Genomic DNA, 23,013 nt, shown 5'->3' with positions numbered 1-23,013 from the left:
AAATCTCTGCAAAATAAGGGAATTCCTTGGGGACCCCCCCAGGTGATCAGTACTAGTGTTCCCATTGGAAGATTTCCCCTCCTTATTACTTTTCTGGGGACAACCCAAAATGTTGGATTTTTATTCACTTTACTCTCTGGTGAGCATCAATGTGACTTGGCCTGTGGGTGTGTGCTACGGTGGGCAGCGATGTGACCCTGCCTGTGGGCGGTGCTAAGGCGAGTATCAATGTTACTTGGCCTGTGGGCGGTGCTACGGTGAGCATCAAAATGGGAGGGGAAGGCAAGTGGTAACTGATGTGGGGGGGTGTAGGGGCAGACAAGCGGCTATTGATGTGGGGGGGGTAGGAGTGGGCGAGTGGCCATTGATGTAGGGGGGGGGTGTAGGGACAGGCAAATGGCTATTAATATTAATGTGGGGAGGGGTGTAGGGGAAGGCAAGCGGCTATTGATGTGGGGGGGGATAGGGGCAGGCGGCCATTGATGTAGGGGTGGGAGAGCGGCCATTGATGTAGGGGGGTGTAGGGGTGGGCAAGCGGCCATTGATGTGGGGGCGGGCGAGCACCTATTGATGTAGGGGTGGGCAAGCGGCCATTGATGTGGGGGGTTGTAGGGGCGGGGGCGAGCACTTATTGATGTGGGGGGTTTTAGGGGGGTGCAAGCGGCCATTGATGTGGGGGGTTGTAGGGGCGGGGGCGAGCACTTATTGATGTGGGAGGTTGTAGGGGGGGGGCAAGCGGCCATTGATGTGGGGGGTTGTAGGGGGGTGCAAGCGGCCATTGATGTGGGGGGTTGTAGGGGTGGGCAAGCGGCTATTGATGGGGTTGTAGGGGCAGTCGAGCGGCTATTGATGTGTGGGGGGGTGTAGGGGCGGGCGAGCGGCTATTGATGTGGGGGGGTGTAGCTTTTAGCAATCATTCAATGTGGCGGCTGCGTTACTTTTCTTTTTTAGGCTTTTTCACCCGAGGATCTGGCCTGTAAAACTCCTGTATTAGAGCGCCCCCTTCTGGATGAAGGACCAGAGGGGGGACAGCAGCATTGACAGTCTGGGGGGGGGGGGGGGGAGTATTGGATGGAATAGCAGATTTATATTTACACTAAATTGGTGTCATTGGGAGGGTTTGTGCCCCATTGTGGGTGTCATTGGGAGGGATAGTGCCCCATTGTTGGTGTCATTGGGAGGCATGGTGCCCCATTGTTGGTGTCATTGGGAGGCATGGTGCCCCGTTGTTGGTGTCATTGGGAGGCATGGGGCCCCATTGTTGCTGTCATTGGGAGGCATGGGGCCCCATTGTTGCTGTCATTGGGAGGCATGGGGCCCCATTGTTGGTGTCATTGGGAGGGATGGTTCCCCATTGTTGGTGTCATTGAGAGGGATGGTGCCCCATTGTTGGTGTCATTGGGAGGCATGGTGCCCCATTGTTGGTGTCATTGGGAGGCATGGTGCTCAATTGTTGGTGTCATTGGGAGGGATGGTTCCCCATTGTTGGTGTCATTGGGAGGCATGGTGCCCCATTGTTGGTGTCATTGGGAGGCATGGTGCTCAATTGTTGGTGTCATTGGGAGGCATGGTGCCCCATTGTTGGTGTCATTGGGAGGCATGGTGCCCCATTGTTGGTGTCATTGGGAGGGATGGTGCCCCATTGTTGGGGTCATTGGGAGGCATGGTGCCCAATTGTTTGTGTCATTGGGAGGCATGGTGCCCAATTGTTGGTGTCATTGGGAGGGATGGTTCCCCATTGTTGGTGTCATTGGGAGGGATGGTTCCCCATTGTTGGTGTCATTGGGAGGGATGGTTCCCCATTGTTGGTGTCATTGGGAGGGATGGTGCCCCATTGTTGGTGTCATTGGGAGGCATAGTGCCCCGTTGTTGGTGTCATTGGGAGGCATGGGGCCCCATTGTTGGTGTCATTGGGAGGCATGGGGCCCCATTGTTGGTGTCATTGGGAGGCATGGTTCCCCATTGTTGGTGAATAAAGTGTATTACATTGTTTTGGTAAGTTGTACAGATTGTACAGTCAGATTGCATAGTGTATGGAGGTGTGAAGAGGGGACATTTCCTCTTTGCAGTGATCTCCTTTAACTTCCTGCTATGTTTCTGGGACAGGAAGTGAGGCAGATTTCCCTGGAAGGACAGACAGGGGTCTCCCCCATTTACTGACTTTTTTGCATTGTGAGGCTGTAGGGTTACTGTTGTCAGATCCTCCAGGTGGCCTGGAGGTCTCTGATTTGGTTTCCGCCCCTCGCAACCCCCTGTACAGCAGAGCTCAGCCTGGGAGTGGGAGGGGCCGTGCTGGCAGCCAGTCAGGTGTGCCGCATGCTAATCTCTACCCGGGATCACAGGAGGTTGGGGGGGGCATCAACTCCTGTGTGTATTTAGTAACCGAGAGAGAGGCATTATCTGCTCTGCTCTGTGACAGAGCTGTGTAAATCTCAGGTCTCAATGGACAATACAAGGCTTTTGGCAGGTAAGGGGGTTCCCTTCTATGATTGGATTTCTGTGCGACATTTGGGGGGGCTTTACTGACCAAATGCTGATTGGGGGGGGGGGGGTGGGGGATAATAGTTAGACCCAAGAATTTGGGGGCCTGGCAACACTTGCTGCATGCTTGTTTAGCGTTGAGGACTTGAAGCCGGAGCTGAGCAGGATGGCGGCGTTTCTAGAGGGATAGTGATGTCCCATTTCCTATATTCCTGGGTACAAGTTTCATACTCTGGCTGTCCTCCTCCCTGCCCCTGTCCACACACCCCCCCCCCCCCCCCCCCTCCACCCTGCCATAGTAGATCTGCCCTATAGTACTCGGTTTACAGCTTGCTAATGAGAGGCTCCTCTCTCTCCATTGTAGGCATAAGGACCCCTGGTGGGCTTCATTAGAATGGGACGGGGGTGGGGATGGTGGTGTTGCTTTCAGTGGGATGACCCCCAGAGCACAGCCTGTTCTAGGACATGGGGACCCCCATTGTGTTTCCCAGTACAGGTCACTGGGACCCCTATTGTATCTTCTAGGATACGGGTACCCCATTGTATCATATAGGACAGGACACCGGGACCCCCATTGTATCTTCTAGGATACGGGGAACCCCATTGTATCTTGTAAGACAGGACACGGGGACCCCCCATTGTATCTTATAGGACAGGACACGGGGACCCCCCATTGTATCTTGTCGGACAGGACGCGGGGACCCCCATTGTATCTTATAGGACAGGACACGGGGACCCCCCATTGTATCTTATAGGACAGGACACGGGGACCCCCCATTGTATCTTGTCGGACAGGACACGGGGACCCCCCATTGTATCTTGTCGGACAGGACACGGGGACCCCCCATTGTATCTTGTCGGACAGGACACGGGGACCCCCCATTGTATCTTGTCGGACAGGACACGGGGACCCCCCATTGTATCTTGTCGGACAGGACACGGGGACCCCCCATTGTATCTTATAGGACAGGACACGGGGACCCCCCATTGTATCTTGTCGGACAGGACGCGGGGACCCCCATTGTGTCTTATAGGACAGGACATGGGGACCCCCCATTGTATCTTATAGGACAGGACACGGGGACCCCCCATTGTATCTTGTCGGACAGGACGCGGGGACCCCCATTGTATCTTGTAGGACAGGACATTGGGACCCTCCATTGTATCTTATAGGTCAGGACACAAGGACCCCCATTGTGGCTTATAGTACAAAAAAGGACACCGGGACCCCATTGTATCTTATAGGACCCAGGTACCCCCATTGTGTATCTTGTAGGACAGGACACAGGATCCCCCCATTGTATCTTATAGGACAGGACACGGGGGGGCCCCCCCATTGAATCTTGTAGGACAGGACACGGGGGGGCCCCCCATTGTATCTTGTAGGACAGGACACGGGGGGCCCCATTGTATCTTGTAGAACAGGACACGGGGACCCCCCCATTGTATCTTGTAGGACAGGACACGGGGACCCCCCCATTGTATCTTGTAGGACCACACATGAGGACCCCATTATGACTTATAGTACAAAAAAGGACACGGGGACCCCCCCATTGTATCTTGTAGGACAGGATACGGGGACCCCCCCATTGTATCTTGTAGGACAGGACACGGGGACCCCCCCATTGTATCTTGTAGGACAGGACACGGGGACCCCCCCATTGTATCTTGTAGGACAGGACACTGGGACCCCCCAATGTATCTTGTAGGACAGGACACGGGGACTCCCCCATTATGGCTTATAGTACAAAAAAGGACACGGGGACCCCCCATTGTATCTTGTAGGACAGGACACTGGGACCCCCCAATGTATCTTGTAGGACAGGACACGGGGACCCCCCATTGTATCTTGTAGGACAGGACACTGGGACCCCCCATTGTATCTTGTAGGACAGGACACTGGGACCCCCCATTGTATCTTGTAGGACAGGACATTGGGACCCCCCATTGTATCTTATAGAACAGGACATGGGGAACCCCATTGTATCTTATGGGACCACACACGAGGACCCCCATTGTGGCTTATAGTACAAAAAAGGACACCTGGGCCCCCATTGTATCCTATAGAACACAGGTACCCCCTTTGTATCTTATAGGACAGGACACGGGGACCCCCTATTGTATCTTATAGGACACAGGGACCCCCCCATTGTATCTTTTAGGGCAGGACACCCATTGTTTTAGGACACGGGGGGACCCCCGTTGCATCTTGTAGGACGCGGGGGACCCCCGTTGCATCTTGTAGGACGCGGGGACACCGGTTGTAAAGCTTGGCTTATGCTACTGCAGTCATGAGCCATGGGTGATAAGTGTCTATCCTCTTCTGCCCATTAGCGATGGACTTGGGCGTGTTCAAGTGGAGCCCGCCAGGAAGCCAGGACTGCACACCGTGTCACCGCCAATCACAGGCAGTGTCTGTATGTGCAGCTGCCAGTTGAGAAATGCCTCACTGCCTATGATTGGCGGTGTGCAGTGACGGCTTCCTGGCGGGCTCAATCCGAACGTGCCTGAGCCCGGCGCTACTGCCCATCACCACCACGATCCGGGAGAGTCTCCCACTGTTGGTGGTAAAGCCTGCATGGCGCCTCCACACCCGGGGGCAGAGATCCCGATCTGTGCGGTTATAACGAATGTCTGCTGGCATGGTGTGAGGAAATGATTTGAAGTAGAGATGTCTCATTTGTAGGTTTTCCTTTAATCTGTCACGCAGCTCCGGGGTGTATGAAGAAGGTTTCCTCCAGGACGGGAGTCGGTGAGTCTGGCGGTAGTTGGTTTGGTTTTTGCTGTGTGGATTGGTCTGTGTGCATGCTTTGCTGGACGAAGGCTCGGCCAATCACCTGGCAACTTTCTGGTTGGCTTTCTCAAGTCTTTATCCAATGAGAGCTCCAATACCATGACGGGTAATCTCCGGAGCCACGGGGCCACATCCTGGACCACAAATTCATCTGTTAAGTGCCAGTTCACATTTCTGCGATCACAGAGATCGCATGTAATTCGTAGCGCACTGCTCCTAAAATTAAATGCGATCTCTGTGCGGTGCAAATTCAGCCATACAGTTTGTATGGCTGAATTCGCACCGCGATCGCACCCAACTTGCACAGGACCCGTTTTTTGGTCCACAGCAGAATCTGATCGCATGGTGGTTCACACCAGTGCGATCCGATTCTGTGTGAACTTTCAGATCGCACTGCGATAAGCGATCTGATCTGGGGGTGTCGTTAACTTTTGACACCCCCAGCGTATCGCATATGGCAGTGTGAACTGCCAGGGGTGCGGATGCGATGCGGGAATACACTGTATATTCGCAGCATTCCCGCATCGCACAAATGTGAACCGGCACTTAAAGTGGAGTTCCACCCTAAATTTATACTTACCTCCATCTTCTCGCTCCGGGTCACCTGAAAAACAAATGGATAATCACAATTTTTTTTTTTTTACTTACCTCGTATAGAAGAAAATATACTTACCTTACTTCCTTCTTCCTCCCCTCGGCGGCCACGGCCCGTCATCACTTCCTGGCTTTGCAATGATTCCTGGGAGCTGAACGTCGTCGCTCCCAGGAATCAATGCGCCTGCACCGGCCCCGTTTCCCCAGTTCCGGTGTAGGCGCCGTCATTCCCTTCTAAACAGCTTCTGGGCATGCCCAGAAGCTGTGCAGGGATGACGCTGTGGCACAGGAAGTGACGGCGGGGCCGGTGCAGTGCATCATGGGACCGAAGAGGACGCAGAAGAGGATCGCGCTGGCTTCAAGCTGCCCACACCTGAGATGGCAGCGCTGGAGAAGACCTTTTCAAGGTAAGTATTTCTTCTAAAAGGTAAGTGCGACCCGGGACAGATCAGAGGCTATCCATTGTGGAATGTACTAGCCCTGACTGTCCCGGGGGTATTTTTATTAAAAAATGTATTGCCAGGGTGGAACTCCTCTTTAAGTCACAAAAATGTAACGATTGTTATAGAAAGTTCAAAACTTGTAAGAAATTTTTGCAACATTATAATATCTCCACAGTGATATTATTGTATCCAATGAACTCCAATGCTTTGACCTCCTCACCACATCTTCTGACCTTAATTTATAGGCCTTGTTCACAATGCCTGCTCATGCATCCTTATGCAGGGCTTCCCATTCATGTCAATTGGGACGCACAGCTGTACGGACACAGACACTTTTCCTAACGTGACATCTGTGCGGGTGCAGGGCCCCGAATGCACACGATCTGCTTTTGAGGCCGCGCACCCGCACGGGTGAACCATTGTGCAGCTGCTGCACCCCAATTGACATTAATGGGAATGCCTGCGTGGAAATATGCAGAACACCTCTGCATCCCCATAGGGTAAGAACAGCACCTCTCACAGGTGTACGCTAGAGCTGCACGATTAATCGTATGAAAATCGCGATCTCGATCCACCCCCCCCTGACATCTAAACCTGACATATGCTCGATTCTTTGCATAGCTAAGGGAGCAGAGAAAACAGCTGTGGAAAACTCCCAGTAACTATAAACAAAATGATTACATTGTATCTTTCCTCCCATGCCTATCAGCATAAGTCCCCCCCCCCCTAACTATAAACAAAATGATTACATTGTATCTTTTCCTTCCCTCTGCCAGAGAGAAAGGAAGTTTAACCTCTTAAAGACTGGACCTTTTTCTGACACTTGTTGCTTGCAAGTTAAAATCATTTTTTTTTGCTAGAAAAGTACTTAGAACCCCCAAACATTTTATATATTTTTTTAGCAGAGACCCTACAGAATAAAATGGCGATTGTTGTAATATTTTATGTCACACTGTATTTGCACAGCAGTCTTTCAAACGCAATTAATAAACTTTAATGAATAAAAAAAAAACGTAACCGTAAAGTTATCCCAATTTTTTTTTTGGTTACACAGAGAATCGTGATCTTTATTCCAAGCTAAAAAATCGTGATTCTCATTTTGGTCAGAATCGTGCAGCTCTAGTGTACGCCCTTCGGGGGGGGATTATTTCTCTATCGCTCATTGACAGACGTAGTCTTCTTGATTCTCAAGAGCTGGGTTATGTTGTCTCCGCAGGAGTAGGACTAGGCAGAATGACAAAACGTTCTGGCTCCACCCTAGGGGGCAGTCCCTGAGGGTATATCCTCCCTCTCTCTGCTACAGGGAATCAGTTTTTTTCTGTCTAGTCAGGAGTAAGGACCTAAGTTCCTTGCTGGGATCTTTTGGTCCTGGCAAGACTTTTTTTCTTTAAGAAAAAGACATTTTTTAGGTAGTTTTCTCCAGTGTTTTTTTCCTGTGAGATCTTCAAGCAAAAATGCCGGACTGGGCGACACTTGTGGTCACCCCAGCCGGCCTACGAGCGCGTGCAGACCAGGCATTGCGCTTGGTCGGCCGCGACATATTCAAGTAAGTATGCGGGGCCGGGCGACGGGCTGGATGTGAGATCCAGTGGTCACCCCGGTTTCTGCCTAAAAGCGCGTGCAGACCAGTGCGCTGAGTCGGCCGCGACGGAGTCCCAGTAAAGGGACTGACTTTGCGAGTTAAAAGCTCGCTTGGACGCCAGGACCAGAGAGTCGAGGCGTCCACAAACCCCCACCTCGGTGGAGAGGGTATTATGAAGAGAGGGTGCCTGTCGGTTCGGTATGGTGAGTAAAACGTTCCCTTTTTTCCTCATTTATGAGGCAGTATATATTATGGGCCCCTCCATATATGGTCAGTATATATCTGACACTTACAAGTCCCCCTTGTAATACAGCATGTGTTTGTGGGAAGTGGACTTGGTTCAAGAGCTAACACTCTACCCAGCAGACTGTAACATTACAGCAAACATAGGAGGTATAATCCTACCTTATGTGCAGTGTATCTCTGTAGATCCATATGTCACCTCTCAGCAGAGTGCAGGTGGATGTGCTGGGAAGACGATATCGGCGGTCCGCCGCCATTTTGCCGTAGACCGTATGCATGTATGTCCTCAGTCACGCCGGCCGCCATGTTTTTGGAGTCTTATGTCTCTTCCATGGGGGCGGCCATGTTTTGTGAGCCCAGCTTCCTCGTGGAGGGCTGGGAACGCCCGAAGGCGTACACAGGGGGCGGAGCCACGCCTTCTGCCCGGGAAAAAGCAAACCGCTCCTTCCAGTCTGTGTAAGACAGACGCTGGCTGCAGTTTGTTGGAAACTACACTGCATCGGTTGGTGAGCCTTGGGGGTCCCTCTCTCTCTCTCTGGGATCGAGAAGCAGGTACTCTGAGGGGCGCTATTGCGCTAGGGGGAGACACACAAAAAAAAAAAAAAAAAAAAAAAAAGAAAGTTTTTTTGTTTATTGCTGGCAAAAGTGTCCTGTATTAACATGGACCCTGCCACTCATGTATCTCCTCCGGATCCCCTCGAGGGGTCTGCGGGATCCTCCAGCACCCCATTGACAGTTGAATCTTTGTCAGCCATTATGGAAACTTTTGTGTCCCGGGTGGAAGTGGCTTGTCAGGGACAGGGCGCAAGAAAGCGACCCCCGCCTAACCCCTTATTATCTGAGACCTCGGATTCAGACTCTGAGCCTATTTCTGCAGTTGCAGGTACTTCATCTGGTATTGGTGTCTCGGGTCCTGTCTCTTCAGACAGTGAGGAGGATGTTTCGGCATCCGCCATAACCCGAGAGGAAGCGTTGGTAAACGCACTCATTGTATCTGTTCAAGAGACTTTAAGGTTACAGGGTATTCCATCAGAAATAGCTGAAACTGAGATCCCTTTTGGGACTAAAAAGCGCATCAAAGTGGCAAAGGTTTTTCCATTGCCCAAATGTTTTGGCAATCCAATCGATGAAGAATGGCGTCTGCCAAAACGCACTTTTAATATTTCCAAACGCATTGACAGGCGTTATCCGTTTGAGGAAACCCTTATTAAGAAATGGACAGAACCACCTGTGGTGGATTCACCAATCGCTAGATTGAATAAAGCCACGGTTATTCCTTTAGAAGACGCTCCGTCTTTTAAAGATCCAGTGGATCGCAAGATAGAAGCTATGTCTCGCACCATGTTTTCCTTGATTGGATCAGCTTTCAGGCCAATAATTGCTATTGGTTTGGTTTCGCAGGCTGTAACTGAATGGACCAAGTGGTTACGCCGGGACTTAGATGAAGTCCCTCAGGCGGTATCAGATTTGTTGGAACAAATGATACAGGGGTTACAGTTTGTATGTGATGCGGCGTTAGACGCCACTCCATTAATGGCGCGAGCATCAGTCTCAGCAGTGGTTCTCAGGCGTACACTGTGGCTAAAAGGTTGGATAGCCGACCAAGGTTCCAAAAAAGCATTGGCTAATATCCCCTTTTCAGGAGAGCGTCTATTTGGGGCCAACTTAGATGAGATCATTAAGGATCTCACCGGTGGAAAAAGCACCTTTTTACCGCAAAATTTTAAAGGTAGAGGAACTCGTCAAAGACGAGGGCCTTCTTTTTCTGCTCACAAGAGGTTTTTTCGTCCAGCGGGTGAAAAAACTAAGTCCTCCAAGGTTCCTACAGGAGGCGTCAGGGGTCGTTGGTCGGGCAAGCAAAAGCCCGCCCCCTCCAGACCTGAAGATAAACCATCCAAAGCCTGAAGGTGCGCCCCCACCCATAACTGGGGTGGGGGGACGTCTTCGCCGGTTCCCGGATCCATGGCTTTCCAGAATCCCGGACAAATGGGTTTGCGAAGTCATAAGGTCAGGGTACAAGATCGAGTTTCGATCTCTCCCACCGGCACGATTCTTCCCTTCCAATATCCGACTATCTCCGGATCGTCTAGAAGATCTGCGGAGAGCAGTCACAGATCTACTACAACAAGGAGTGGTAGTCCACGTTCCTTGGACAGAACGGTTTCAAGGGTTTTATTCAAACCTGTTTACAATACCCAGGAAAGAGGGCAAAGTGCGTCCAATTCTGGACTTAAGAGCACTCAATTCTTTCGTCAACATAAGAAGATTCAGAATGGAGTCCATTCGCACGGTAGCAGCCTTCCTGCATCCAGGGGATGTCTTAGCGTCCATAGACATCAAGGACGCCTATCTTCACATTCCCATTTTCGCAGGACATCAGCGTTTTCTACGCTTTTCCGTAGAGGAGAACCACTATCAGTTTGTGGCGTTACCTTTCGGTCTCGCCACGGCTCCGTGGGTCTTCACAAAAGTGTTGGCCCCTATGTTGGCACTTCTGCGCCAAAGAGGTATATCGATTCTAGGTTACCTAGACGATCTTCTGCTTCATGCAGAGTCTCCTCAGACCTTGCTACAAAACATAGAAATTACTATGATTTCTTTACAGGAATTCGGGTGGCTGGTGAACCAGCAAAAGTCTTTTCTGGTTCCCACCCAGAGGCTCGAATATCTGGGTCTAATTCTAGACACAGTCAGGACAAGAGTGTTTCTTCCGGTAGGGAAACTTCGAAAGATTCAATCAGCAGTCCAGTTGTTACTGTCCAACAGCTGGTCTTCCCTTCGGACTTGCATGAGGGTTCTGGGGTTGATGGTGGCTTCATTCGAAGCAGTCCCATTTGCCCAGTCCCATACCCGAATTCTTCAGCAAGAGATTCTCCTCAGATGGAATCGGAATCCGGAATCCCTGGACAATCAGATACGATTGAGCAAACAGACCAGAGAGTCTCTGGTTTGGTGGCTTCGGTCTCCAATGCTCAGCCAGGGAAAGTCATTTCTGCCAATATATTGGATGATAGTGACCACGGATGCCAGCCTATCCGGATGGGGAGGAATTCTCGGTCAATTATCTGCCCAGGGACTTTGGTCCCCGGAAGAATCCAGATTACCGATAAATGTATTGGAACTGAGAGCGATCAGACTTTGTCTGATTCACTGGACCGAGCAGCTCCAGGGCAGCCCGGTTCGGATCCAGTCGGACAATGCCACGGCCGTGGCTTATGTCAATCACCAGGGGGGCACCAAGAGTGTCCGAGCGGCCAAAGAAGTGGCTTGCATTCTTCGCTGGGCGGAACGATTTGTTCCAGCAATCTCTGCGGTGTTCATTCCGGGGGTGGAGAATTGGCAGGCAGATTATCTCAGCCGTCAGACCCTGGATCAGGGGGAATGGTCCCTCCATCCAGACGTTTTCCACCAGTTGTGCCTACGGTTGGGCACACCGGATGTGGATCTGTTGGCATCACGATTCAACAGGAAAATTCAGAGATTCGTGGCTCGCTCCCGCGATCCTCTAGCAGAAACCGCAGACGCACTGATCGCCCCGTGGGGGCAATACCAGCTAATATATGCCTTCCCTCCTCTCGCGTTACTGCCAAGACTTCTTCGCAGGGTAGAGGAGGAAGGAATCCCAGTAATCCTGGTAGCTCCGGACTGGCCTCGTCGAGCTTGGTATGCCGACATGGTCAGACTGGTGGCGGACGTCCCGTGGAGACTTCCTCTCAGAGAGGATCTACTGTCTCAGGGACCGATCTTCCATCCTGCTTTACGATCGCTGGCTTTAACGGCCTGGCTATTGAGACCCAGGTGCTGAAGGACAAGGGATTGTCAGCTTCAGTTATTCCTACTCTAGTTGAAGCAAGGAAAGCGACTTCCAGAAAGATTTATCATCGCACATGGAAGGCCTACATTGCATGGTGTGAACCTTTGGGGTTCCGTCCTCGGTCTTATTCGGTTAGTCGAATATTAGCTTTTCTGCAACAAGGGGTTGAGCAGAAACTGGCCTTGAGTACTATCAAGGGTCAGGTCTCAGCATTAGCCATCTTCTTTCAGAAGCCTTTGGCTACTCATTCCTTGGTGCGGAATTTCATCCAGGGGGTGCGACATCTGGCTCCGCCAGTGCACGCGCCGTTACCCCCCTGGGATCTTAATTTAGTGTTGTCGGTTCTTCAGAAACCTCCCTTTGAAGATATTAGGGAGATTCCTCTACCCACGTTGTCCCAGAAGGTGGCCTTCTTGGTGGCTATTACTTCTGCACGCAGGGTGTCAGAACTGGCCGCATTATCTTGTCGTTCACCATATCTGGTGGTTCATAGAGATAAGGTGGTTCTTCGTCCGAATCCATCCTTCCTACCAAAAGTAGTTTCAGAATTTCATCTGAATGAAGAAATTGTATTACCTTCCCTGTGTCCTAAGCCCAGTCATCCTCGGGAATTTGCTTTGCACTCCTTGGATGTGGTCCGGGCGATCAGGGTATACTTGAAAACGACAGACTCGTTTCGCAAGACGGATTCACTTTTTGTGATCCCAGATGGACCCAAAAAGGGGTTGCCTGCATCTACCGCGACCATTTCCAAATGGATCAGACAGACGATAGTACAGGCTTATTCTATTAAGGGTCGGGAGCCCCCGTTCCCTGTTAAGGCGCACTCCACTCGGGCACTTAGTGCGTCATGGGCCTTTCGCCATCAGGCGTCAGTGGTCCAGGTGTGCAAGGCGGCTACCTGGTCGTCGGTGCATACCTTCTCTAAACATTATAAAGTTGATGTAATGGCATCGTCTGATGCCTCATTTGGCCGCAAGGTTTTGCAGGCCGCAATTTGAGGAGACCAGTGGTCTACCTCGAGGGTTTTTTTCCGTTGGAAAAATTTTTCTTTAGCCTCATTCTTTGTTTATAATGAGCCTTTAAAACTTCTAGTTTGGCACCGGTTGGGCCTTCTAGATTGGATTTGATTTTGTCAATCCCACCCCTCATTTGTGGCACTGCTTCTGGATGTCCCAGCTCTTGAGAATCAAGAAGACTACGTCTGTCAATGAGCGATAGAGAAAAATGGATTTTTGTAAGAACTTACCGTAAAATCCTTTTCTCTTAAGCTCATTGACAGACGTAGTACCCGCCCCTCTATCATTGAGTTGGGTTGGGTTAATTTCTCTGTACTGCTTTAAACAGAACTGATTCCCTGTAGCAGAGAGGGAGGATATACCCTCAGGGACTGCCCCCTAGGGTGGAGCCAGAACGTTTTGTCATTCTGCCTAGTCCTACTCCTGCGGAGACAACATAACCCAGCTCTTGAGAATCAAGAAGACTACGTCTGTCAATGAGCTTAAGAGAAAAGGATTTTACGGTAAGTTCTTACAAAAATCCATTTTTTTCCCCCACGGACTTCGGGAGGGGGGGGGGTTTAGTTGGCCCCCACGGACTTCGGGGGGGGGGGGTTTAGTTGGCCCCCACGGACTTCGGGGGGGGGGGGGGTTAGTTGGCCCCCACGGACTTCGGGGGGGGGGGGTGTTAGTTGGCCCCCACAGATTTTTGGGGGGGGTAGTTGGTCCCAACGGACGCGGGGGGGGGGGGTTAGTTGGCCCCCCAGGGACGTCGGGGGGGGGGGGGGTTTAGTTGGTCCCAGGTCTGTACACCTGCTGTGCCCATTATAAGGGGTTCCCACCATCCCTACTGTATCATTCTAATTTTTTTTGGGGGGGGGTAAACACTTAAAAAAATCCCAGGAGGACAGGAAGAGAGCTGGGAAGGACATGGGGTCTCACTGTAGTGACATCTTAGATATTTGAGGAGCCAGAAGCGGGCTCAACCCAGCAGTCCACAATATCTGTTGTGTATAGACTGACCCTTCACACCAGGTTTTTATCACGCGCTTCGCCATGACATGTCTTCACACACATTGAAGCAATGCATCTCATCGAGGGCATGCGTTGCACTGCACATCCAGTGAGAGGTGTGATGGGGTGCCATTCGGAATGCAGGCATTGCCACACGCACAGCGGGCTGCATTCGGTAACGTGCCATCATCTCTAGTTTAAAAGTCACCCATAACAGATCTCTCCTGACATAAGACTGACGTCCATTCCCGGAACAATTTAGATTGCAAGAGGTGATTACCATGTCTGTGTGCACCATGCAGTCTCTGAATGGCCGGCCAAACCTGTAGGGTCTCTAAAAGTAATTCCTGCTACCCCTCCCCCCCTTCCCTATCTACGCCCCAGGTACAAGGACATAATAGTAACAACCTTCAGCTGGCCACAAACACGGCAATTGGCTTAAATATGTAGCAAATAGAGACTGAAAATCGTGGTATCAATCGACCACAAAAAGAAAGGATTAAAACTGACCGCAATCGCTGTTACCGATATCGGCATCACTGTATTCTATATTCAATCCGGTCTTTAAATAATCTCTAATAAAGCCTTTCATTTAAAAACACAGTGCAGACTTTTCCATTTCCCAGAAACTTCGTATAACCATTTACATTGAAAGACGATAAACAGACTTCGAAATATAAATATTAGAAACGTAGTGCTTGTTATAAAAGGGTCAAAATTTTATGAAATGTGTGCAACAATGTAACCCACCGCATTGCTGTAATAACCCCTGGGGCCAACTAAACCCCCCCCCCCCCCCCCGACGTCCCTGGGGGCCAAATACCCCCTGAACATTCCTGGGGGCCAACTAATGGGCGCAGCAGGTGTACAGACCCAGAACTCAGTACAGGGATGGTGGGAACCCCCCATAATGGGCACAGCAGGTGTACAGACCCAGAACTCAGCACAGGGATGGTGGGAACCCCCCATAATGGGCACAGCAGGTGTACAGACCCGGAACTCAGTACTGGGATGGTGGGAGCCCTTCATGATGGGCACAGCAGGTGTGCAGACCTGGGAACTCTGCACAGGGATGGTGGGAACCCCTCATGGGCACAGCAGGTGTACAGACCCAGAACTCAGCACAGGGATGATGGGAACCCCTCATGGGCACAGCAGGTGTACAGATCCAGGACTCAGCACAGGGATGGTGGGAACCCCTCACAATGGGCACAGCAGGTGTACAGACCCGGAACTCAGTACTGGGATGGTGGGAACCCTTCATGATGGGCACAGCAGCTGTACAGACCTGGGAACTCAGCACAGGGATGGTGGAAGCCCCTCATAATGGGCACAGCAGGTGTACAGACCCAGGAACTCAGCACAGGGATGGAGGAAACCCCTCATAATGGGCACAGCAGGTGTACAGACCCGGAACTCAGTACTGGGATGGTGGGAGCCCTTCATGATGGGCACAGCAGCTGTACAGACCTGGGAACTCAGCACAGGGATGGTGGGAACCCTTCATAATGGGCACAGCAGCTGTACAGACCCAGGAACTCAGCACAGGGATGGTGGGAACCCTTCATAATGGGCACAGCAGGTGTACAGACCCGGGAACTCAGCACAGGGATGGTGGGAACCCTTCATAATGGGCACAGCAGGTGTACAGACCCGGAACTCAGTACTGGGATGGTGGGAGCCCTTCATGATGGGCACAGCAGCTGTACAGACCTGGGAACTCAGCACAGGGATGGTGGGAACTTCTCATAATGGGCACAGCAGGTGTACCGACCCGGGAACTCAGCACAGGGATGATGGGGACCCCTCATAATGGGCACAGCAGGTGTACAGACCCAGGAACTCAGCACAGTGATGGTGGGATCCCTTCATAATGGGCACAGCAGGTGTGCAGACCTGGGAACTCAGCACAGGGATGGTGGGAACCCCTCATGGGCACAGCAGGTGTACAGATCCAGGACTCAGCACAGGGATGGTGGGAACCCCTCACAATGGGCACAGCAGGTGTACAGACCCAGGACTCAGCACAGGGATGGTGGGAACTTCTCATAATGGGCACAGCAGGTGTACCGACCCGGGAACTCAGCACAGGGATGGTGGGAACCCTTCATAATGGGCACAGAAGATGTACAGACCCGGGAACTTGGCACAGGGATTGGGGGAACCCCTCATGGGCACAGCAGGTGGCCCATGTACTTGAATGGTGTGGTGTGGATAACAATTCTGAGGCTGTTTGTCTTAGGCTGGCCCTACATTGTACAATATTTCCTTAGATTTACCAAAACCATATAACTTTTTATATTTAATAATAAAAAAAAAACAGTGGTGTTCAAATACCACAAAAAGAAAGTTCTATTTTGTGTGAAAAAAATGTCATTTGGGTACAGCATTTCATGACTGTTTAATTACCAGTTAAAGTAGCGCAGTGCTGAACAGCAAAAAATGTCCCCGTCATGAAGGGGGTAAAATCTTCCTGAGCTGAACTGGTTAAAGCCCACATGCAGCACATGTGTGTCAATAGGCGGCAATTGTTTTTGTTGACTGCACTCACTGCGTACTCCCAGCACAGAGACTGATGCCTCGTACGCACGCAACGATTATCGGCCGGGAATTTTCGGCCAACGTCCGATCGGCCGATTTTCGGCTTGTTAGTATGATGCTGCTGACAACCGACCCCGACTTTTCGGCTGAAAAAAATCTGATGTGCAGGCTATAAAATTTTTGTTGGCCGTCAACACAATGGCCAATTTTTCCGTCAGTCAGTACAGATTTCGGCAGGCAAAAATCTGACGAGCAAGACTGGGCATGCTCAGAGAAGAAAAAAACACACGGAAAGTAAACCAGAACATGACATCACTTCTGAAGTAGATTTTTGTTGGCCGAGAAAATTAGTGTGCAGTCTAGAGCATATTCCAACCAACACAACAACACTGGACAAAAGACGGACGATCGGTCGGCCGATAATCGTTGCGTGTGTATGAGGCTTGAGTAGTCGGATCGGCTCCTGATCACGTGACCACTGTGAAGATGAATCTTTTCAGGAATAAATGTATTTTCAGAGACGCATGACTTGTGCTTTTATGGCTGCATTCACATGTCAGCTTATAATCGCGGGCAGAACCGCCGCGGTTCCGCCCGCGATTCGGAGATTTATTGCAAATCGCGGGACGCCTAGCGTTGCCCGTTGATTTGCAATAGCCCCCCAAACGCCGAGCGATATTGCCGCGATTTACGCCCGCCGAATCGCGGCAACATCGCGCAAACAAAATCGCGGGACGCAATACGCTCCAAAGAAGCTCTTGTACTTTTTTGGAGCGTATTGCGTTTGCGCGATGTTGCCGCGATTCGGCGGGCGTAAATCGCGGCAACATCGCTCGGCGTTTGGGGGGCTATTGCAAATCAACGGGCAACGCTAGGCGTCCCGCGATTTGCAATAAATCTCCGAATCGCGGGCGGAACCGCGGCGGTTCTGCCCGCGATTATAAGCTGACATGTGAATGCAGCCTAAAGAGTAACTCCCCTTTTGTGTGAAAATAAGCAAAAAATACAAAATTGCTACACAAGTCATATTGTAATTGAATGTTACAAAAAACAACCTTTCCTTTTCATTCTGCAGCTGCAGTCATTTTCTGAAAAGTGCAATATGGCCACTTGGAGGCGCTCTGTAGACAGATGGTATACAGAATGTCCCCCAGAAATGTCATTTCTTGCTTGTGATTGGCTCACTGATTTTCGCACTAAGATACAAGTCAGATTTCTGGCATCACCTGCAACACTATTATATAGCAGAATGTGAAAAATATATATTTTTTGTTTTCAGGATTGTCGCTTTTTTTTTGTTTTATAGTGCAAAAAATAAAAATCACACAAAGCTCTATTTGTGGTGGGGGGGGGGGGGGGGAGGACATAAATTTTAGGTACAGCGTCACACGATCGCGCAATTGTCCGCTAAAGTAACGCAGTGCCGAATCGCAAAATACGGCCTGGTCATTAAGAGGGCAAATCCTTCTGGTCCAGAAGTGGTTAAGTACAGGACGCTGGTTTTGGTGTGATTTTTATAAAATTTAATCTCTGGCTTCGTCTGTTTTACAGAGAAGAAGAAGAAGAATCCAACACTGAGCAAGCTGAAAGTTTTTGAAGAACCGAAGGCCAGCCCACCAACGTATGTACACTTTATATCTGCCGGGGGGGGGGGGGGGGGGTGGGAGGAGGATTGAGCCATGGGCGACGCTGAATCAAGACGTTCATTTGGTTGAATACCCAATAGAAAGTTGCGAGGGGCTGTAGGTGTCACAGGAGGTTTTGGGGGGACCGATGACCTAATGCCTGGAATCATAAGGGGACTGACATTAGTGCAGATGGAGGAAATCATTTGAAGGTGGAGAACCCCCTTTTAAAGGTGTTCTAAAGGCATTTTTGTTACCTTTAAGAGCCGGTGCACACTAATCCGACTCAGTCGGGCGACTTTGAAGTCGCCCGTGCAGCGCGACTTCATCGCAGCTTGCAAACGACTTCTCATAATAGAAGTCAATGCAAGTCGCTCTGACTTCGCCAAAAAAATAGTGCAGGAACCTTTTTCTAAGTCAGAGCGACTTGAGTCGCTCTGATTAGAACGGTTCCATTGCACAGCATTGGGAGCTACTTGTCTGGCGACCAAGTCGGAGTAGTGTGAACCGGCTCTAAGGCCTCATGCACACTGGAGTTTCAACGCCAGTAGCTTTTTAGTGAGTTTTTCAGCTTTTTTTGCATTGGCGTTTTTCAGCGTTTTTTTTGGTGTTTTTAGCTAAAAATCACCTCTGCTACTTTAGTAACTCCTACTTTTCCACACCGCAATGCTTCCCAGAATTGCATCCCATGGGTGTTTACACCCATGCAATAAGATTTTAGGTTCGGGGGGGGGGGAAAGGGTCTTGCAACATTTTGGTGCAAATGTGATGCAATTTGAGCCAAACAAAATATAGGGCTCAAATCGCATCGCACAGACCTCATGTGATGTGCACAGGAATGCGGGGCGTTTTTGGTGCAAATCACATGCGGTGTTCAGCATGCACCAGTGTGGACCCAGGCTTGGATCCATCAATGACACCTCCAAACGCAACCCAGGCTTGAAAAAAGCAATGGAATCAAAAACGCCAGTTAGCTGTGTTTTTTTGTGTTTTTTTTGTGTTTGTTTTTTTTGTGTTTGTGTTTTTTTTGTGTTTGTTTTTTTTGTGTTTGTTTTTTTTTTGTGTTTTTTTTGTGTTTTTTTTTTTTTGTGTTTTTTTTTTGTGTTTTTTTGGGGGTTTTTTTTTTTTTTTTTTTTTGGGCATTTCTTTTGGCATTTTTTTGGGCATTATTTATCTGCCTTAGTGTTTTTACAGCTGAAAAACGCCACTCAAAACCCACTAGCTTTCGTTTATTATTTTTTTTTTTTTATTTATAGCCCGAAACTGCCCCTGCCAAAAACTGCTGATGACAGCCTGCGTGTTTATGGGCACATAGGATAACATGCTGGGGCGGTTATTGACTGCAGAAAAAAACGTCCGACGCCAAAAAACAGCCACTGTAAAAACGTCCAGTGTGCATGAGGCCTAAGGCATTCTGTAAGCAGCTCCCCCCCTCCAATTCCCCTTATTCTTACCTGAGCCTCATCCCAATCCAACCATGTTCACGAGAACAGAGGCTCTCTCCCCCCTTATTGGCTCAGAGACAGCAGCAGTGGGAGCCACAGGTGTCAATCGCAGCCAGGGAGCGAGGCTTATAAGCAGAGTCGGCAGGCATGAGTGCCCCCATTGCATGCAGCTTTCTGTGGGGACACTCAGCAGGGGGGAAGAGCCAGCAGGGGACTCCAGAAGGCTCAGGGCTGCACCCGGCAGGTGCAAGGGCTCGTTAAGGTGAACTCTCCTTTCTGAAGAGTGAGCCACATTCAGATTCACTCTTCAGAAAGCAATTGACAGGTGGTGAGGAAGCAACGTATTGCTTCCTTACCACCTTCATTACCCTGATAAAGAAAAAGGAATTGGCAGCACTCCAGGTTGAGTCAAAATCCAGATTTATTGACTGGACATCCAAATATGACAATCATGACAAGGTAGACGCGTTTCACACACTGACTGTGCTTAACCACCTCCCACCCGGGCCATAGCACATATACGGCCGGGTGGGAGTCTCGTCCTTCTGAATGGACGTTCCGGAACGTCCTTCAGAAGGAGAGAGATCGCGCCGCCGCGGGCACGCGCAGCGGCGCGATCTCGATGTGCCTGTGTCCCTAGGACACAGAGCAACAAGACTCGGCAGGAGGGCCCTGTGATTGGCGCTCCTGATCACATGACGGCTGTGACCAATCACAGCCGTCATGTAATGTCAATACAGCCGCTGTAACGGCTTCGATCTCTTCTCCTCCTGACAGATCCTGTCAGTGAGGAGAAGATCAGAGGATCGATTCTGCAGCCGGGGTGATCAGTGAGTATTTCTAATTACTCACTGATCACAGGGGGGGTCTGTGCTGGTAATCAGATGATTGATTACCAGTGCAGCCCTGGGGGGAGGGGTTGCCACTAGAGCCACCAGGGATGCCCACCCATGACCACCAGGGATGCCCACCATGGCCACCAGGGATGGCAAACAGGGCTCAGAGAGCCTGCCAGTGGTGCCCCCCTATCAGTGCTGCCCACCAATGCCATCTATCAGTGCCGCCCACCAGTGCCCATTATTGCCCACCAGTGCTGCCAATCAGTGCCACCCATCAGTGCCGCCCATCAGTGCTGCCTATCAGTGCCCATCAGCGCTGCCTATCAGTGCCCACCAATGCTGCATATCAGTGCCACATATCAGTGCCCATCAGTGCTACCTATCAGTGCCACCCCATCAGTGCCACCCCATCAGTGCCACCCCATCAGTGCCACCCCATCAGTGCCACCCTATCAGTGTCTCCTCATCAGTGCCTGTCAGTGCGGCGTCATCAGTGCTCATCAGTGCAGGAAAAAACGTATCTATTTACAAAATTTTATAACCTAAACAAGACGCGGGGTCTTATAACCTAAGACGCGGGGTCTCCAAGCGGAGATCCTGTCCATGTGGGACGGGCGACCTCAATCTCTGGATCTTCAAATCTCGTTGAGTCATCGCACCAGAAGAGACCTTCTGTGGTGGCTCCAGTCCCCGATGGTGTCCGGGGGCAAATCGTTTCGTCCTATCTCGTGGACGGTGATCACCACGGATGCCAGCCTGTCGGGCTGGGGTGGTGTTCTGGGCGTTCTGTCCGCCCAGGGAACTTGGTCGGAGAGGGAGTCTTCCCTTCCGATCAACATTCTGGAATTGCGTGCGATAAATCTCTGTCTTCATCGCTGGACGGACCGGCTGCAGGGCTGCCCGGTTCGGGTGCAGACGGACAATGCCACGGCGGTGGCCTACATCAACCACCAAGGGGGCACCAGGAGTGCCCGAGCGGCTGGAGAAGTGGCCGACATTCTGTCTTGGGCCGAGTCCCGGCGATAACGGCGGTTCACATTCCGGGGGTGGAGAACTGGCAGGCGGACTATCTGAGTCGCCAGACCCTGGATCAGGGGGAATGGTCTCTCCACCCGACTGTCTTCCAGATGTTGTGCGCGAAGTGGGGTCTTCCAGATGTGGACCTGTTCGCGTCTCGTCTCAACTACAAGGTGAGAAGGTTCGTGGCAAGGACGCACGACCCTCGGGCAGACGCGTCGGACGCGTTAGTGGCCCTGTGGCATCAGTACAGGCTGATGTACGCGTTTCCACCGATTCAGTTGCTGTCCAGGTTCCTTCGCAGGTTACACTCGGAACGCAGCACGGTGATTCTTGTAGCACCGGACTGGCCTCGCCGGTCCTGGTACGCAGACCTCGTGAATCTGGCGGTCGACGCCCCGTGGCGTCTGCCTCTTCGAGACGATCTCCTGTCTCAGGGACCGATATACCATCCTACTTTACAGTCTCTGGCTTTGACGGCCTGGCTGTTGAGACCGAGGTCCTGAAGGAGAAGGGTCTCTCCCCAGAGGTCGTTCATACTTTGATCAACGCGAGGAAGTCTTCCTCGGGGAAGGTTTATTACCGTACTTGGAAGGCCTATAGGCCTATTTTGCCTGGTGTGAGTCCAGGGGGTTTTCACCCCGCACGTACTCGGTTTCCCGAGTGCTGTCCTTCCTTCAAACGGGTGTCGATCAGCGTTTGGCGCTGGCTACGATTAAGGGTCAGGTGTCTGCGCTGGCCGTTCTGTTTCAACGTCCCGTGGCTTCCAACTCCTTGGTTGGCACTTTTGTTCAGGGTGTGCGGCATCTGGTTCCTCCTAGGAGGGATCCTTTGCCCCCTTGGGACTTGAATCTCGTTCTGTCTGTGTTGCAACGTGCTCCTTTTGAACAGATCAGGGAGATCTCGTTGTCTATGTTGTCCAAAAAGGTCGCCTTTTTGGTGGCGATCACTTCGGCTCGCAGAGTGTCGGAGCTGGCAGCTTTGTCCTGCAAGTCTCCGTATCTGGTTGTCCATTTGGATAAGGTGGTCTTGCGACCTAATCCTTCTTTTCTTCCGAAGCGAGTTTCGGAATTCCATCTTAATGAGGATATTGTCTTGCCTTCGCTGTGCGCGAAGCCTAAACATCCAAAGGAGGTGAGATTACACTCTCTGGATGTTGTTCGGGCGATAAGGGTTTACCTTAAATCGACTGAGTCTTTTCGAAAGACGGACTCCTTGTTTGTTCTTCCAGAGGGTCCTCAGAAGGGCATGGCGGCGTCGGCCTCTACCATCGCCAAATGGATCAGGCAGACCATTGAGCAGGCCTATGCTTTGCAGGGGAAGGTTCCCCCTGTGCCTGTGAAGGCGCACTCTACTAGATCTCTGAGTACGTCTTGGGCCTGTCGTCATGGGGCTTCTGTAGCCCAGGTGTGTAAGGCGGCGACTTGTTCGACCGTACACACTTTCACAAAATTCTACAAAGTAGATGTTCAGGCATCGGCGGATGCTTCCTTTGGCCGCAAGGTTCTTAGTGCGGCAATTCCCTAGGGTCCCTTGTTGGGGACTCCTGGCTGTTGGGATAAGTTTTTTATCCCATGGTTATT

The 23,013-nt window shown here is 51.1% G+C and overlaps 1 protein-coding gene across 2 annotated transcripts in view; it reads left to right on the top strand.

Moving 5' to 3' along the window:
- MAP2K6 (mitogen-activated protein kinase kinase 6) overlaps positions 1-23,013 on the top strand; it is a 94,084-nt gene that overhangs the window by 9,507 nt on the left and 61,564 nt on the right. Inside the window, exons 2-3 of one of the 2 annotated variants that reach the window (XM_082272525.1) lie at positions 5,192-5,233; positions 18,056-18,125. In XM_082272525.1, coding sequence (XP_082128651.1) covers positions 5,192-5,233; positions 18,056-18,125 — 112 coding nt within the window. The remainder of the gene's footprint in view (positions 1-5,191; positions 5,234-18,055; positions 18,126-23,013) is intronic. The other variant, XM_082272526.1, reaches the window with a different exon arrangement.

The sequence above is a fragment of the Pelophylax lessonae genome (assembly GCF_965119305.1).
Source record: "Pelophylax lessonae genome assembly, chromosome: 11".
In the NCBI taxonomy this organism is placed as follows: Eukaryota; Metazoa; Chordata; class Amphibia; order Anura; family Ranidae; genus Pelophylax; species Pelophylax lessonae.
The sequence above is the reverse complement of the archived record's forward strand: the minus strand, read 5'-3'. Positions and strand labels throughout refer to the sequence as shown.